The sequence below is a fragment of the Cladophialophora immunda genome, assembly GCF_000835495.1.
Source record: "Cladophialophora immunda strain CBS 83496 unplaced genomic scaffold supercont1.3, whole genome shotgun sequence".
NCBI classification, from domain to species: Eukaryota; Fungi; Ascomycota; class Eurotiomycetes; order Chaetothyriales; family Herpotrichiellaceae; genus Cladophialophora; species Cladophialophora immunda.
The window spans coordinates 2801907-2815559 of record NW_015622543.1 but is presented as its reverse complement, the minus strand read 5'-3'; the positions used below and the strand labels follow the sequence as shown (position 1 = coordinate 2815559).

Below are 13653 nucleotides of genomic sequence, written 5' to 3'. Positions count from 1 at the left end.
ATCAGCGAGGAAGAAGTTGGTCTCCTCCCTCCAGCAAAATGATCGGAAAGCGACACCCTGATCGAAGACAGTAAGCGACTAGAAGCCTAGAGGTGAGATTCGTTCCGCGCAGTACGTTCATTCTGGCTTTCATAAGGCCAGGAAGATTCGAATACCGGATTTCATCTTGTTCGAGTTGTTACTGAAGACGACACGATAACGCAGCTGCAGTAGATCCTTGTTCGAGTATCACGTCCTACTAGCTTCCAAGCGTCCAGGGATCTTTTAAGGATTGCCTAATCAGCAAGGGTATCGGGGTTACGTTGGTCTCGGCGCCTCTGTCAACGTCGCACCATTGGAAGCCAGCGTCGATAGTGCCAGGCCAAATTTCCACCCCCACGATCGGCGAGTCAAGGGTGATCGCTCACCTGACTCGCGCGAGCGGGGGGTGAGTACAGGGCGGCATCACCCTAGTCCCAAGGGAAGGTGAGCCGCGAGCACATTTACCGAACCTTGGCAGATCTGTGTTTCATGCCAGGACCATCTCGCCCCAGGTTAGAGTACTTCCCAGAGTGAACTCTTACTGCAAGCGCCAACATGGCTGGCAAGAGTAAAAAAACCAAATCCGCGGAACAAAAAGCCCGCACAGCAGCAAAGCAGTCGAAAAAGGCCGCGAAAGGCGAGAAAAAGAAAAGTGCCAAAGCAGCGGCTCTGAACGCCGACTCGGATGGCGATGATGATGGTGATCTTGACGCGATGTTAGCTGCCTACGCTGAAGAGCAGGCCAAGTACCTCAAAGTCACTGAACAGCCCTGTGGCCCACCTGGTCCTAGATCGTCCAGCACAATAGTTGCCTCGCCGTCCAACAGGAACGAGTTGTTTATATTCGGTGGCGAGTATCATGATGGGAGCACTGCCTCCTTTTACAACGACCTGTTCGTATACCTCATCGATAAAGGTGAGTGGCACCAGATAGTCTCAGGAAACAGTCCCTTGCCCCGAAGCGGACATGCAGCCTGCCGCGGCGGCAATACTGGCGGAATATACATCTCAGGGGGTGAATTTTCCTCACCGAAACAGAACCAATTCTATCACTATCACGACTTCTGGCATTTGGACACTGAAACAAGGGAATGGACCAAGCTCGAACCGAGGGGGAAGGGCAAAAGCCCACCTGCCAGAAGCGGTCACCGAATGACATACTTCAAGAACTATATTATTCTTTTCGGTGGCTTCCAAGACACTTCGCAGCAGACCAAGTATTTGAATGATACATGGATCTATGACTGCAAGGAGAACACATGGGAGGAAATGAAACTAGGCCCCGCAGCTCCGAGACCCGACCCTCGCTCCTCGTTCAGCTTCCTACCCCACGAATCCGGTGCTGTCTTGTACGGAGGCTACTCTCGCGTAAAGACTTCCACAGGCTCTGGAGGCGGAGGAAAGCAAGCCGGTAAGGGCAGCGGGAGCTCAGCCCCAGTGCGCAACATCCTCAAACCGGTCGTGCACCAAGACACCTGGTTCCTCCGTATCACTCCTCCGAGCCCAGAAGCCCCGAGCGGTACACCTCTGTCACTCCGCTGGGAACGGCGGAAGCGGCCGGCCAACGCACCAAACCCGCCTCGAGCAGGTGTAACGATGTCCTTCCACAAAGGGCGCGGTATCTTGTTTGGAGGCGTGCACGATGTCGAAGACAGCGAGGAAGGCATCGACAGCGAGTTCTTCAACGAACTGTTCATCTGGAACATTGATCGAAATCGATTTTTCCCGCTGTCGCTGAGGAGGCCCAAGACTGGTGGGCCGAAAAAGCAACTCCAAAATGCAGCTCGGGGGGGCCGTGATCGTGGCAAAGCGGATGAGGAAGAGCTACTCCGCAATCTGGCAGCTCTGGAGACGAAGGGCTCAATATCAGCCGCGGCGGACATCAACCTTGATGTTAAGGATGCAGAAGAGGCCGAGCCCGAGCCACCAAAACGGGTTTACCCTGTCCGATTCGAAATGCCGCATCCTCGCTTCAACGCCCAGCTTGCTGTACAGGACGACACGCTATATATCTTTGGAGGTACATTGGAGAAGAAAGACGTGGAAATCACCTTCTCAGACTTCTATGCCGTTGACCTGGGCAAGCTCGACGGCGTGAAAGAGCTGCACTACGTCGAACCCATCAACTGGAACGTGACCATCCAAGAGAGTGACGAGGAGATGGACGATGACGACGACTACGAAGAAGGCGAAGACGACGAGGACGAAGGCATGGACACAGACGAAGACCTCGAGAGCAGAGCCGACACCATGTCCCTCGACTCGCGGCCCTTGGCGTCCACGGCCGCAACGACACCTATGTCCCGGCCCTCTGAGCTCGAGACCGAACCCGAGACCCTGGCCTCGCTAGACCCCCGCCCGTTCCCACGGCCCTTCGAGTCCCTCCGGGACTTTTACGCCCGCACCTCGGAAGACTGGCAGCGGATGCTCATCGAGAAACAGTCGTATGGCGGCAAAGCAGAGATGGCGGCGCTGGCCGCCGAGCAGACGATTAAAGAGTTGAGGAAGAAGGCGTTTGAGCAGGCCGAGGAGAGGTGGTGGGATTGTCGCGAGGAGGTTGGAAGGCTGGAGGATGAGCAGGAAGAGGCAGGCATTGGTGAGATTGTCAGTATGGAGAGTCGGGGAGCTGAAGCAGGTGTGGGCAGGAGACGCTGAGAACAGCAGGACCGGTAGCGTTGTTTACGCAATCCAGCGTTGAATATACCAATTGACTGAGAACAACATGTCGACGGGAAACACATTGGTATCTATTCCACTTTTCCTTTCCCCCGCAGTCGATCCTTCACTCGTACAATCATGCCTTGTACCGTGCCCTGTATCCTTTTCACAAAACCCGGTAATCTGCCCTCTCCAACCTCATCAGCACCAACAAATCTCCTGACCAACAAGTTATAAATGCTCCCAAACGCCAACGCCATAACCGTACTCGTCAATATGATCACATTATATGGCATGGAAAAATCCGGCGTCGGCAATGGCAATAGCAAGCTTGTCGTCCTGATGTAAACATCTCTGGCGTTTCCCGTAACCGGATCGATTAGTTGCGGTGAAAGGATACGAATTACTGCAGGGGGAATGTTGAATCCACGATTCGCATCGGGAGGGTATTCCGTGTAGCGAAGAATAGACTTTTCAAAGGCATATGTCAGAGAGACAGTGGTGAGGGGCGGTACGTTAAGCAGTAGTTCAAGTTGTGTACCGCGGTGGCGGTCAATTGCGGGTCGGTAGTACATGTCCATGATTATTCTTTCCTTCTCAAGTCTCGAAGAGTCGAAAGGGGTTGAGGACGAATGCGTGATTTGAGCCTTGAGAGTATGCATGAAGGGACGCATGAACCAGGGTAGACTCTCAAAGTATACGAACTGGACCGACTCGGTCGCGGATGGGTTGGTAAAGATGGTGCGCATGCCTCCGTGGGCAGCACCATGGCCGGTCATTGTTCTTTCTGCTCGAACAAGTTCATTGCCCAAGTCGTGCTTTCTGGTGGTAGATTGCTGTCGGGGCACTTCAAGATCGAATTCTTCGAATGGCATGATCGAATAACACCTTGATTCGCTAGGGCCAGGTTGAGATTTGACTTCAAACCCGCTATAGCTGATTAACACCATTCGATCATGTGGTACATTGAGGCACAGAGGTTTCGAGTCAGGTCCATCATCGTCTGCCAGGGGACATGTCCCAGCTAACGTCCTTCCAAAGATATCCTTGAGGGACCACGGAATTTCGTCCACCATGTCGCGAGGATAACAAGTATCGTGTGAATGATAAGGCTTAGACTCATCGCAAACAAGTTGTTCCGGGGGAATTGGTCTCGGGATTGGATTGTCTCGCGGTCGTTTGGATCGTTCAATGTCGAGTACAATATCAATGGTTTGGCTGATTTCCATTTGACATTCGTTGGCTCCAGCGGCACACTTCGGCAGCACATCAATGGCCATGCTCTGCCATGAAGCGTCAAAAACCTTGTGTCCATCTAGAAGGCTTGAAATCCCAGCTTTGCCTTTGCACGGCAGAAGTTTGAGGAAGGGGGTCAAATTCTCTGTGCACACCACCTCTCCAGGAAGTACTCCGTGCAAAAGGTGAAGATTCTGACTCCTGTTGCGGAACGTCCCTGAAGGTTGGAATGACAAGACAGGTTTTGTCGTTCTGGTTGCATCAATGAAATTCAATGAGGCGCAGAACAGGCCCGAGAGTGATTGTGTCAGAGTTGTCCACTTCCCAAATGCCTCCTCTTCAGAGTCTGCATCTATCCAAGCCCATAACTCCACTCCGGTGCCGCCCTCCTTGGTGCCATCCCAAGGGCGCGCACCCCAAAGCTCCGGATCCCATCGTCCTGTGGTAAATCTCAGATGTAGTTCTTGCGTGTCGGCATGCCTCAGCGCCTGACCCAGAGAGCGGGGGAAGTATCTGAAATTCTGGGCTTCATAGTCCGTGGCACTTTCGTTGCTGCGGAAGTCGAATGAGGCGAGGAGAGAGCCGAGGGGTAAAGGGGTCAGAGTCAATCGCTCAGAGTAATCAGAAGCTGCGACGCTCAAGGCGAGGAGCGCAGATGTGAGAAGTAATAACAAAAGCCGGGACATGCCGGCATCGCTATCAGCAATCTCTCATTCCGTTTGCGCTGCGATACATTGACAGCAAGTCGAGCGCGAGAAAGGACACTGAATCGGAGTGGAAGGTGGACGCAAGGCATTCTGCCGCAGTTCAGCCGATTCCTCCACCACTTCTTTCTCTCCATTTGCGGACTTGGATTCTGCGCAGCGCAACAACATTTCCTACAGCACACGTGCCATACAAGTCGGACTCTATCCGATCACTATTCAAACTGTCCCTTAAGACTAAGAAGGCTTGAAGAGGCGCTCCAGATCTCGAGTCATCCCTCACCATGGCGGCCGAGCAGCGCAAGCTGCTTGAGCAGCTGATGGGCGACCAATTCATGGGAATGAGCTCTTCCTCCAAATCTGCAAACCTCACCCTTACTTCGCCGACTGTCTGCCGTTCATATTTGGTGGGAACATGTCCCCACGACCTCTTCACAAACACAAAGCAAGACCTAGGCCCTTGCCCCAAGACCCACCCGGAGAACCTGAAGATGGAATACGACGGCCTCCCTCCAGCAGAGAAACAAAAATATGGATTCGAATACGACTATATGCGGGATATGCAGAAATACATTGACGACTGCAATAGAAGGATCGACCAGGCACAACGGCGATTAGAGAAGACCCCAGACGAGATACGGCAGACGAACAACCTCCTCAAACTGATATCCGATCTCACCAAGACCATCAACACGGGTCTTCTCGAAGTCAGTTGTCTCGCAGAGATGGGATCCGTGAGTCTGGCCTGCACCGAATTCCACAAAGTCCGAACCGCCAAACTGGCCAAAGAACAAGCCGAGCGGGACCTGAAGTCGCTCTCAGACACGTCAGGTCCATCGGGGCACCAGAAATTACAAGTGTGCGATGTCTGTGGCGCATATTTATCCAGACTGGACAATGACAGGCGCCTGGCTGACCACTTCTACGGGAAAATGCACCTTGGGTATGCGCAGATGCGGCGGACGCACGAGGCGCTGCAGAAAGAACTGAAAGGACGAGGGCCACCACCGGTGAGGCAGCAGGAGGAGAATACGAGCGGGAGCCCCACCGGACCAAGAGGCTACGACGATGGAGGATACGGTGATGGTGGTGGTGGCGGATGGGGCAGAGGTGGTGGGGGATATGGTCGAGGAGGAGGCGGCGGCTATGGCAGGGGTGGCGGGGGATATCGCGGACGAGGAAGGGGGCGGTGGTAGAGTCGCCGCTCCTCTCCTCCTCTAATGAGCAACGACGACGTGCCTTCTGGATTCGTGGTCATGAAACATCATTGCGACGCATAGCGGGTGGGGAAATCGGGCTTCGGGGTCAGGCGAAATAACACAAGAACCAGGCGCGGACCGGATGGGGAACTTGTTACTACTATTACTACTAGGCTCAAGGTCGATTCTCTCGTTTCCCCCGGTTTATGGCTGGCTTCCTTGTTCGCGTTGAGGGAAGCACGGGGGAAGACGCCCACGAAAAGAGCAAAAAGATACCCTGAAATGCATAGTCTTTTGGTACGCGGTCCACGGTCCACGGTACGCTCTACTGAGTGTACCATTGCTATTTGCAGTCTCCAGTCGGTGTGTGTAATGCATACGTGTAAGTGTGTATATAGTGCGTACCTAAACAGTGTGTGTGATATGCAAACGAGCATGCTCAAATACCGAGGTCCCTATACAACGACCAACGACCAGCAAGCCAACGGACGAAACCTCAACGCGAGCCCCCATGAGCCAGAACCTGATCTGCCTCTCGCCTCTGCCTCTGCCTCTGCCGCCTGGCCCTCTGTCACTACCAGAACGTCTTGGGCTTGCTCGTGTTCTCGGCATTGAGCTCGCTGGACTCGACCTGCTCGGCCCAGGACCCTCCACCACCGCCGCCGCCGCCTCCTCCTCCTACATCGCCCGAGCCCCAGCCTGAGCCCGAGCCTGTGGAATCCCAGCGCCTCGGACTCGGTTTGGAGGCTGTAGCGCTTGCATTCGCGTCGCCGGCGGCGGCAGCGGATTCCTTTCTCGTGGCGGTGTTGGAGCCAGGGAGTGAAGGAAAGTCGGTGTCCACGGACCAATCCGGCTGCTGCTGCTGTTGGTGAGCGAAACCGTCGCCATTGTGGCCGAAGCCGCCGCCTCCTCGGGGACCACCGCCTCGACCTCTCCCCCTTCCTCCGCCCCTGCCGCCTCTTCCCCTCCCTCGTCCTCGTCCCCGGTCCTCGTGCCACTCGTACATTTTCAAATCATCCTGGTCCTCGCCCGGAGGGGGCCCTGTGTATCCTCTCCTCCCTCCCCTCCCATTGACCTGCTGCTGTTCGTCCTTGTCCCGATCCCACTCCCTACCCAGCTGGCCCGCCATCTTCCTCTGGCGATTCTTCTCCCTCTCCCCCTCCATCACCCTCCTGTCCTTGATATCCCTCTCCCTCCTCTGTTTCGCTTGCCGTTCTCTCTCCTCAAAGTTTGCCGCGTCCGCTTGCGCCCTCGCGTGCGCCGCGGCAAGGGACTGTGACCGTTCCTTCGCGGCGGCCAGTTTGGCACTTAGTTCTTCGTCCGAGAGTTTCGGTGGCCGGATTCCGCCGGTGGAGAGACGGTCACCACGCACCGCGGGGGTGCGGAGAGCAGTGTTTGACGGACCGGTGGGTATGTTTCTGGGAGCAGCGGCGGCGGCGGTCGTTGGTGACGACGTTGCGTCTTCAGCAGGCGGCTGGGCCACCGTTGGTTCGGAGGGGGTGGCGTTTGCTTCCGGAGTGTGTCGACCTCGTCGCCCGTGTGGCCGTGTAGATTTCGTATCTTTGCCAGACGCCCCGGGCTCTGAGCCTTTTCCTGCTGGCGCTGTTGCCCACTTGGAATCCTCCAACCCAATAGCAATCTTCCTACTCGAGTCCCCGCGTCCAGCTCCATGGCCACCTCTGCCTCTCTGCTTGGGCTTGAACACCGGGAACGATGATTCAGTCGGGGTCAGAGGTTCCGCAGGTGCGGGCTCGGGTGCCGGTGTAGAAGGTTCGGCAGCGACAGGCGGAGGAGGTGCGGCATCCGCAGAGGGCTCAAGCGAGACCTGCTCGAGTTGAGCGGTGACTTTCTCTGGAGAAGGCGAGTCGTCAAAGGGAATGATTTCGTCGTCGAATAGATCGTCGTCCCCTCGTGACTGGGAGAAGTCTTCCATGGCTGATGAGAATGGGCTGGGGAAGAGACAAAGGCTCCCAACGAAACAGCTAACAGAAACAATTTTCAGGGTTCTTGGGTATACTCTATAACAATATTCAAAAGGAAGTCTACTCAAGAGAGCAAATTCCGTGCCAGTAGCGAAATCAAACCATCAACAAGGGAAAAAGGGTCAGGAAAGGTGATCTTCGCTGCTCCGCATTTTCCAACAAAAAAGTTGGGGAAATCACCCAAGCCTGCAAGACTCAAGGCTGGACAGATTCAGGAGTCGTTAAAGTTGATCACAATGGCTTTTGGCGGTCAAGATGTTTCCGTTCTATCAGTCAAGCACCTAAGATTCCATGCCCTCTAAATACACACTTTTTCAAAGCTCGTGGCTTAATGCATAATACACACAATTCTTCATCCTTCGCTGTCTCAGGCCGTGATCAGAATGGTGGCAGCCAGAAAGGATAGCCACCGTTCTTGACCCGAAAGACACTCATCAAGAAGCTATACATCCCGAAAAGAACCGCGGCCCAGATGATGACTGCTGCTTGCTGGGTCTTAGGGTCCTTGATCCGCGGCACTCGCAGAGCTAGATTGATCGTTGCAAAGGCAAGAAGTGCATCTGGGAGTTGACAACCATTAGCAAAAGGTCCATATGGAAACCCTCTTTCTTGACTGCGTGGCATGGGCCGGAAACTTACACATTGCAGCCACAATCTGTGTCTCCATCCCATACTGATTCTGAAATCCGCCAGCAAAGTAACTGATTCCACCTCGTCCATTTCCAGCGACATACGGTACCCTGCGGATATGATTGAACATATGTCCACTAGTGAAGAGCAAGATCATGATCAGACTGATGCCCGCCCAGAGGTTGCGGTTCTGAATAATTGGCATCAGATAGGGATATGCAACGGTAATGAATGTAAACAGGCCCAAGGCTATGGTGAGAAAGGCGCCAATTCTTGCATAGTTGACGGGTCGGACAATGTGAGGATAATCGCCGGCAGGAAGATGTCGCAGGAGCCAGCCGTAGACGCCTTCAGCCGTTTGCGGACTGAGAAAGTCGAGTCGGAGGGGTTGCCCTTCAGGTTTGGCGTGCTCGCCGACTGTGGGAGGGAAGAAGAGGAGGACAGGGGCGGTTTGGAGTTGGAGCTGTACGGGAGGTCTGTCAGCAACGACTTCTCCCCGTCCGAGATTGAATGCCATCAACAAACCTTCATGAAAACGTTCCTCCCCTGGTCGAAATCAAGCGTGCTCAGAAGCACCCGCTTGTCCCCGTTACGATCGCCCTTCTGCCAGCTTCTCCCCAAAATGCTCCATTCGGGATCGAAGTCTCGACAAATCCCACATGCATATTTAGCGTCTCGGGCAGTAAGCAGCACAGCAAGGGAGTAGTCCCGCGGTGAGGCTGTCAATTCATTGTAGCTTTTCTCGTCGAGTTCGAAAGGTCCGGAGGAGGCCTGTTTGGCGAAGTAGGTGTCAAATTTGCTGGTGGTGGCAGCCTTTTTCGCGGAGACGGCGGCGGTCAGGGAAAGCGCTGTCAACGCCAGCAGTCTGAAGAGACGCATATCTTTGGCCTAAGCAGGGTGATCGAGTGTAGATATGGGAGAGGGGCGTTGGTGAACTGCAGACTGCGAGACAGGGTGTTCAATTGAACTCTTCGGCAAAGTTGCACCTTTTACGAACCATGGGAATCAGGAGAATGCCGCGAATGCTTCCTCCGTTGTGTCTTGCGCGACTTCCACCTCTCTTTCCGAATTGAAGATACAGTGATCTCTACGAAGGATAGATTCAGAAGTTAATCTCAATCCTCGCAAGAGATGTGGGAATTTATTCAAGGCACATATTGCCTTAAGCTTGTCACCCGGACTATTTGGCCTACGCAAGGCTCTATTTGTCTCGCACAGGAGTCCCCGCCATCGATGCGGCCTTCAACCTCATGGTCTCTTGGAACCACGAATTTTGCGTTTCAGAAGCCGAGCTGTCGAAGAGAAATCCGCTCAGAATGGGTACGGTATCCTCCCATGTTGAAAGTCCCATGTCGTGGGCCTGGCGGGCAAACTGTTCATGGAACCAGCCGTCAAATAACTCGTTACTCAACGCAGGCTGCTGCTGTCGGCCTTCGTATATCGCACCGACGTAGAACGCCCAGAGCCTTGCATTCTTCCATTTCTGCCAGGCGGAACTGCCCCTGGGTCGCTCGCTCTTCTCGAGCAGAGGTCGCAACGTTTCCAGCACATTCCCCGCCCAAATGTTCTTGCCGCAGACGTGGTTTTGAAAGGTGAGAGCCCTTGACCACTTGACAGCGCTGATGGACATGTATTGCTGAGCGTAGTCATAGTCCAACTCTGGCCCTGAAGCGGTCTCGGACAGCTCCTTGAATCTGCAATAGCGATTCACCAGTCTGCCCAGAGCAATGCACCATCTATACTGGCCCCAGCCAAGGTGCATCGTGGCAGATTTGGCAGGAAGCCCGTCAGACCACCTTCGGCGCCATCGTGCAAATATCTCGCGACACGACTTGACGCAAGTCGTCATCTCTTCCGAGTCGATTGTCGGGTCAAGATGGCAAAAATCCAACGGCGCAGGGGCAAGGATGGGCTCGATGGCCCGAAGAAATGGCTTGAAGACCTTCGGCAGCCACTCATAGACGTCAAAAGCAGGTCGGGTCAAGAGCTGTGTCGCCATGTTCATGTCTGCGTAGAGGAAGAAAAACAAAAGCTCGACCATGGCCAATCCTATCTCATCGAGCCTGTCGAAAAGGCCTCCACCCTGCTGGAAGTGCTCGTCTACCAGCTTGCTCAGCATTTGTCCATGCATTCGTGCTGCGATCACATTCTCCGCCGCAATCTCGGCGGACCAGATCATGAAAATGTGCCACCAGATCCATGGGTCGACTTTGGAGACGCGGGCCAGTTTCTGCCGCAACGCAGCCGTGCTTTTGGCACGACAGACCAGCGACTTCTGCTGCAGGAACTTGCCCCGACGAGTTTCGGATCCTGTGCACATTGCGACCAGCGAAGCGTTGCTGCCGATGAAAGCCAGAGCTGTTCCCTCATCCCGTAACCCTGCCGTGCAGACCTCCCAGTCAGCTTTGGCACGGGCACTTGCAAGGTTTTGTTTGGATTTGGCGTCAAGCCGCCACGCTGCAGGCAGAAGAATATCCCGGTAGAAAGTCAAGATGCTGTTCTCTTCCACGGTGATGGGGATTGCGCACGCTCCGAACGGATCGGAATTGCCTTTGTTGAGGACGGTTACAGGAGACAGGAGCTGGCGCCGTCGAGCCTGTATAGCTATGAGCCGTCTGTTCTCGTCATGGCTGTCTGCACTCTGGCCGGTCTTTGGTGGATGGTCGATGGCGGCGTTGTTCTTGGGCGGACCATTTCTATGCTGTTCTCATATCAGACATCCTGTTACCAGGGCAGAGTTGATACTTACCCCCGATTGCCGCTGCTGATTTCTTCCTGGAATCATAGCCGAGGCGCGCAAGGCTCTGACGTTCTCCTTTCGCTTCCAGCTGCGATAGTTGTTCTGGATGTGCGCGTAAACCTGCTGCCGGTGAGGCAATGTATTCATGTTCTGAGCATCGTAGTTGACCCACAAGATGGCCTCCATCGCGCCGTGGGGGAAATAGGTCAGAACTTGAGGTGAGAGCGGAGGTCTGGATAGGGCCAAAAGAGCGAGAGTTTCCTGTGGGAATGGATCCTCTTGAATCTTGATGGATGGATGGATGGGGCATCTTGTTTGGACTTTAAGAATCCCTCTTCATGAGCCCATCTGCGCCCACCGCCCTACCAGGTACGGACGGCGGCCAACCCCCGTCAACCAGCAGCATCTCGGCTACGGTACAAGGCCGCCAGTCCAGAAGCATCAGAGATGAATTTCCCATGGGTGGAATGGGACCTGCAGCCACGGGAATGCAGAGTCAGCAGCGGAAGAAAGCTGTACTTTTGAATGGCCGGGCAGAGCCACAGAGCACAACCACTGCCCGCCAACTGCTGCTTCAACGGTTGGTGAGGCTCGCTAGCTGGCGCCGTCTGGCACCGTTGAGACTTTGCTGACTCAAGTTGAGGCTGCTGCGGCCCGTGTTTATCCCTGCGCTCACGTGGTGTCAGACGTCCTAACGGTTTACGGCCCCGATAGAGTGTAACGGAGTGTTCAAGGATAATCATCAATCGTCGATGGAGAAAATAGACCAAACCTATTTGTAAAGTCAAGAGGCACCCCATTTCCATCTGAGGCTAAAATATCGTCTGCATTCAGGACGTCGCTGGCTCGGCTGCTTGATGAAATGCTATCGTCAAGCGAGAGCTTGACACCGCCAAGTCTTCACAAGTGAAACCTCCACCGCGGATCCTCATCTCCAAGCCAGGGCCCGTCAGGATGCCCGTTCTCTGTTGCCTTCGCTTCTCTTCGCTCATTCTGCCTTTTCAACACCAGCCACAGAGTCGTAGTCACGACCAAGTTCGCTACCATGTACGCCAGGGCGAATGAGTGTCCCAGAAAGTACCGCGGCGCTGTTTCTGTTCGATAGAGCTGGGTGCCAAGCACGGCTCCCAGATTCCCCAGCGAGATCTGTAGCGCATTGGCAACGGCTCTCTTTGTCTGTCCACTGACGTTGTTTGCCGGCCAGGCAAGCGTCAAGGCCACCGACGGATAGATGCCGGCTGCAGCGAATATTATCCCCACATACGACACGCCAGGCCGTGGGTCGCTTAAAAGCAAGATGTATCCGATAATGGCAAGCGATGAGGACATGAGGATAAATGGGGTCCGGCGGCAATACCTCTCGGAGAGCACCGCAAGGCCGATGGTGAGGAAAAATGCGATTGCATAAGGTGGTATGGTCATAAGTTGCGCTTCCGCTGATGAATATCCGAGAGACTTGATGATGGTCGGAAGAAAGAGTGAAAGCGTGTAGAGTGGCAGCGAGAGTGTGTGAAATCCGAGGGCATAGAGGTAGCATTTGATATCGGTGAAGGCCTTTTTGACGTTATTCCAGTCCAACTTTTCATCCTGGGTTGCATCGCTGTCGGCCTTGAGACGGTGCTGGATGTACTCTCGTTCCTCGTTGTTCAAGAACTTCGCCGTATCTGGGTAGTTGTGGATGAAGAAGTACGCAGCAATCGAGACGACAACGGTAAGTAGACCTTCCTGTGGAACCCCTCAGCAAGCCGCACTGCAGCTTTGAATGGGATTGCTCACCAGAATAAATATCCATCTCCAGCCATTATAGCCACCGACACCTCTCATGTGAGCAATACCCCATGCGAGAATACCCCCAAAAGCCCCGGCCAGCGACGCCGCGCTGAAGAACAGAGCCACCCGAAACTGCCGTTCATTTCGCTTGTACCACATTGAGAGGTAGAAGACGATGCCTGTCGAGATATGTCGTCAGCCCAACCCAGCTAAGGCTCACAGAGAGTGGCAAGCATACCTGGGAATAGCCCGGATTCAGCCACACCCAAGAAGAACCGAACAACAAAGAAGCCAGCACGGGATTGAGTGACACCCATGAGCGTACTGACAACACCCCACACGAGCGTCAGTGTGGGCAACCAAAATTTCGGTTTCCACATTTTCAAAATCAGATTACAAGGAACCTCGAAGAGGACGTATCCGATGAAGTAAAGCGTGAGTCCGGTCAGATATTGGTCCCCCGTCATGTGTAAGTCAGTCGCCAAACCCTCGATGCGTGCATTGCCGACATTGCTCCTGTCGAGAAATGAAAGAAGATACAGCGAGGTCAGGGCTGGAAGAAGGGTGATATCGAGTTTTCGCACGAGGGCTCGCTCATTGATATGGCCTCCAAGACTTTCGTCGAAATCAGTTGGGGGGGCATCTTTTTCTGTGGTGTTGGAACCGTCGACAGGGGGTTTTTCGATTGCGGCCATGTTCTCTTGCTGATTGCA

At 54.4% G+C, this 13653-nt stretch overlaps 7 protein-coding genes across 7 annotated transcripts; 2 read left to right on the top strand and 5 right to left on the bottom strand.

The window, feature by feature from the left end:
* Window positions 1–537: 537 nt before the first annotated feature.
* Window positions 538–2735, top strand: PV07_05423 (uncharacterized protein). The gene has a single exon (XM_016392317.1). It carries the CDS (start codon window positions 577–579, stop codon window positions 2674–2676), a length of 2100 nt encoding a protein of 699 aa, XP_016249836.1. The 5' UTR covers window positions 538–576; the 3' UTR covers window positions 2677–2735.
* On the bottom strand, window positions 1954–4652 carry PV07_05422 (uncharacterized protein). The gene has a single exon (XM_016392316.1). It carries the CDS (start codon window positions 4599–4601, stop codon window positions 2769–2771), a length of 1833 nt encoding a protein of 610 aa, XP_016249835.1. The 5' UTR covers window positions 4602–4652; the 3' UTR covers window positions 1954–2768.
* Window positions 4653–4763: 111 nt separating this feature from the next.
* On the top strand, window positions 4764–6123 carry PV07_05421 (uncharacterized protein). Its single transcript, XM_016392315.1, has one exon. It carries the CDS (start codon window positions 4904–4906, stop codon window positions 5813–5815), a length of 912 nt encoding a protein of 303 aa, XP_016249834.1. The 5' UTR covers window positions 4764–4903; the 3' UTR covers window positions 5816–6123.
* Window positions 6124–6392: 269 nt separating this feature from the next.
* PV07_05420 (uncharacterized protein) lies at window positions 6393–7751 on the bottom strand (the record flags this gene model as incomplete). The annotated part of the gene is made up of 1 exon (XM_016392314.1): window positions 6393–7751. One exon carries the CDS (start codon window positions 7749–7751, stop codon window positions 6393–6395), a length of 1359 nt encoding a protein of 452 aa, XP_016249833.1.
* Window positions 7752–8178: 427 nt separating this feature from the next.
* Window positions 8179–9309, bottom strand: PV07_05419 (uncharacterized protein; the record flags this gene model as incomplete). Its single annotated transcript, XM_016392313.1, has 3 exons — window positions 8179–8360; window positions 8440–8893; window positions 8956–9309. The coding sequence occupies 3 exons, from the start codon at window positions 9307–9309 to the stop codon at window positions 8179–8181; spliced, it is 990 nt and encodes a 329-aa protein (XP_016249832.1).
* A 296-nt stretch (window positions 9310–9605) lies between these two features.
* On the bottom strand, window positions 9606–11878 carry PV07_05418 (uncharacterized protein). The gene is made up of 2 exons (XM_016392312.1): window positions 11180–11878; window positions 9606–11131 (listed from the first exon to the last, which is right to left on the bottom strand). Exons 1-2 carry the CDS (start codon window positions 11354–11356, stop codon window positions 9632–9634), a joined length of 1677 nt encoding a protein of 558 aa, XP_016249831.1. The 5' UTR covers window positions 11357–11878; the 3' UTR covers window positions 9606–9631.
* Window positions 11879–12070: 192 nt separating this feature from the next.
* PV07_05417 (uncharacterized protein) lies at window positions 12071–13635 on the bottom strand (the record flags this gene model as incomplete). The annotated part of the gene is made up of 3 exons (XM_016392311.1): window positions 12071–12895; window positions 12947–13119; window positions 13179–13635. 3 exons carry the CDS (start codon window positions 13633–13635, stop codon window positions 12071–12073), a joined length of 1455 nt encoding a protein of 484 aa, XP_016249830.1.
* Window positions 13636–13653: the final 18 nt, after the last annotated feature.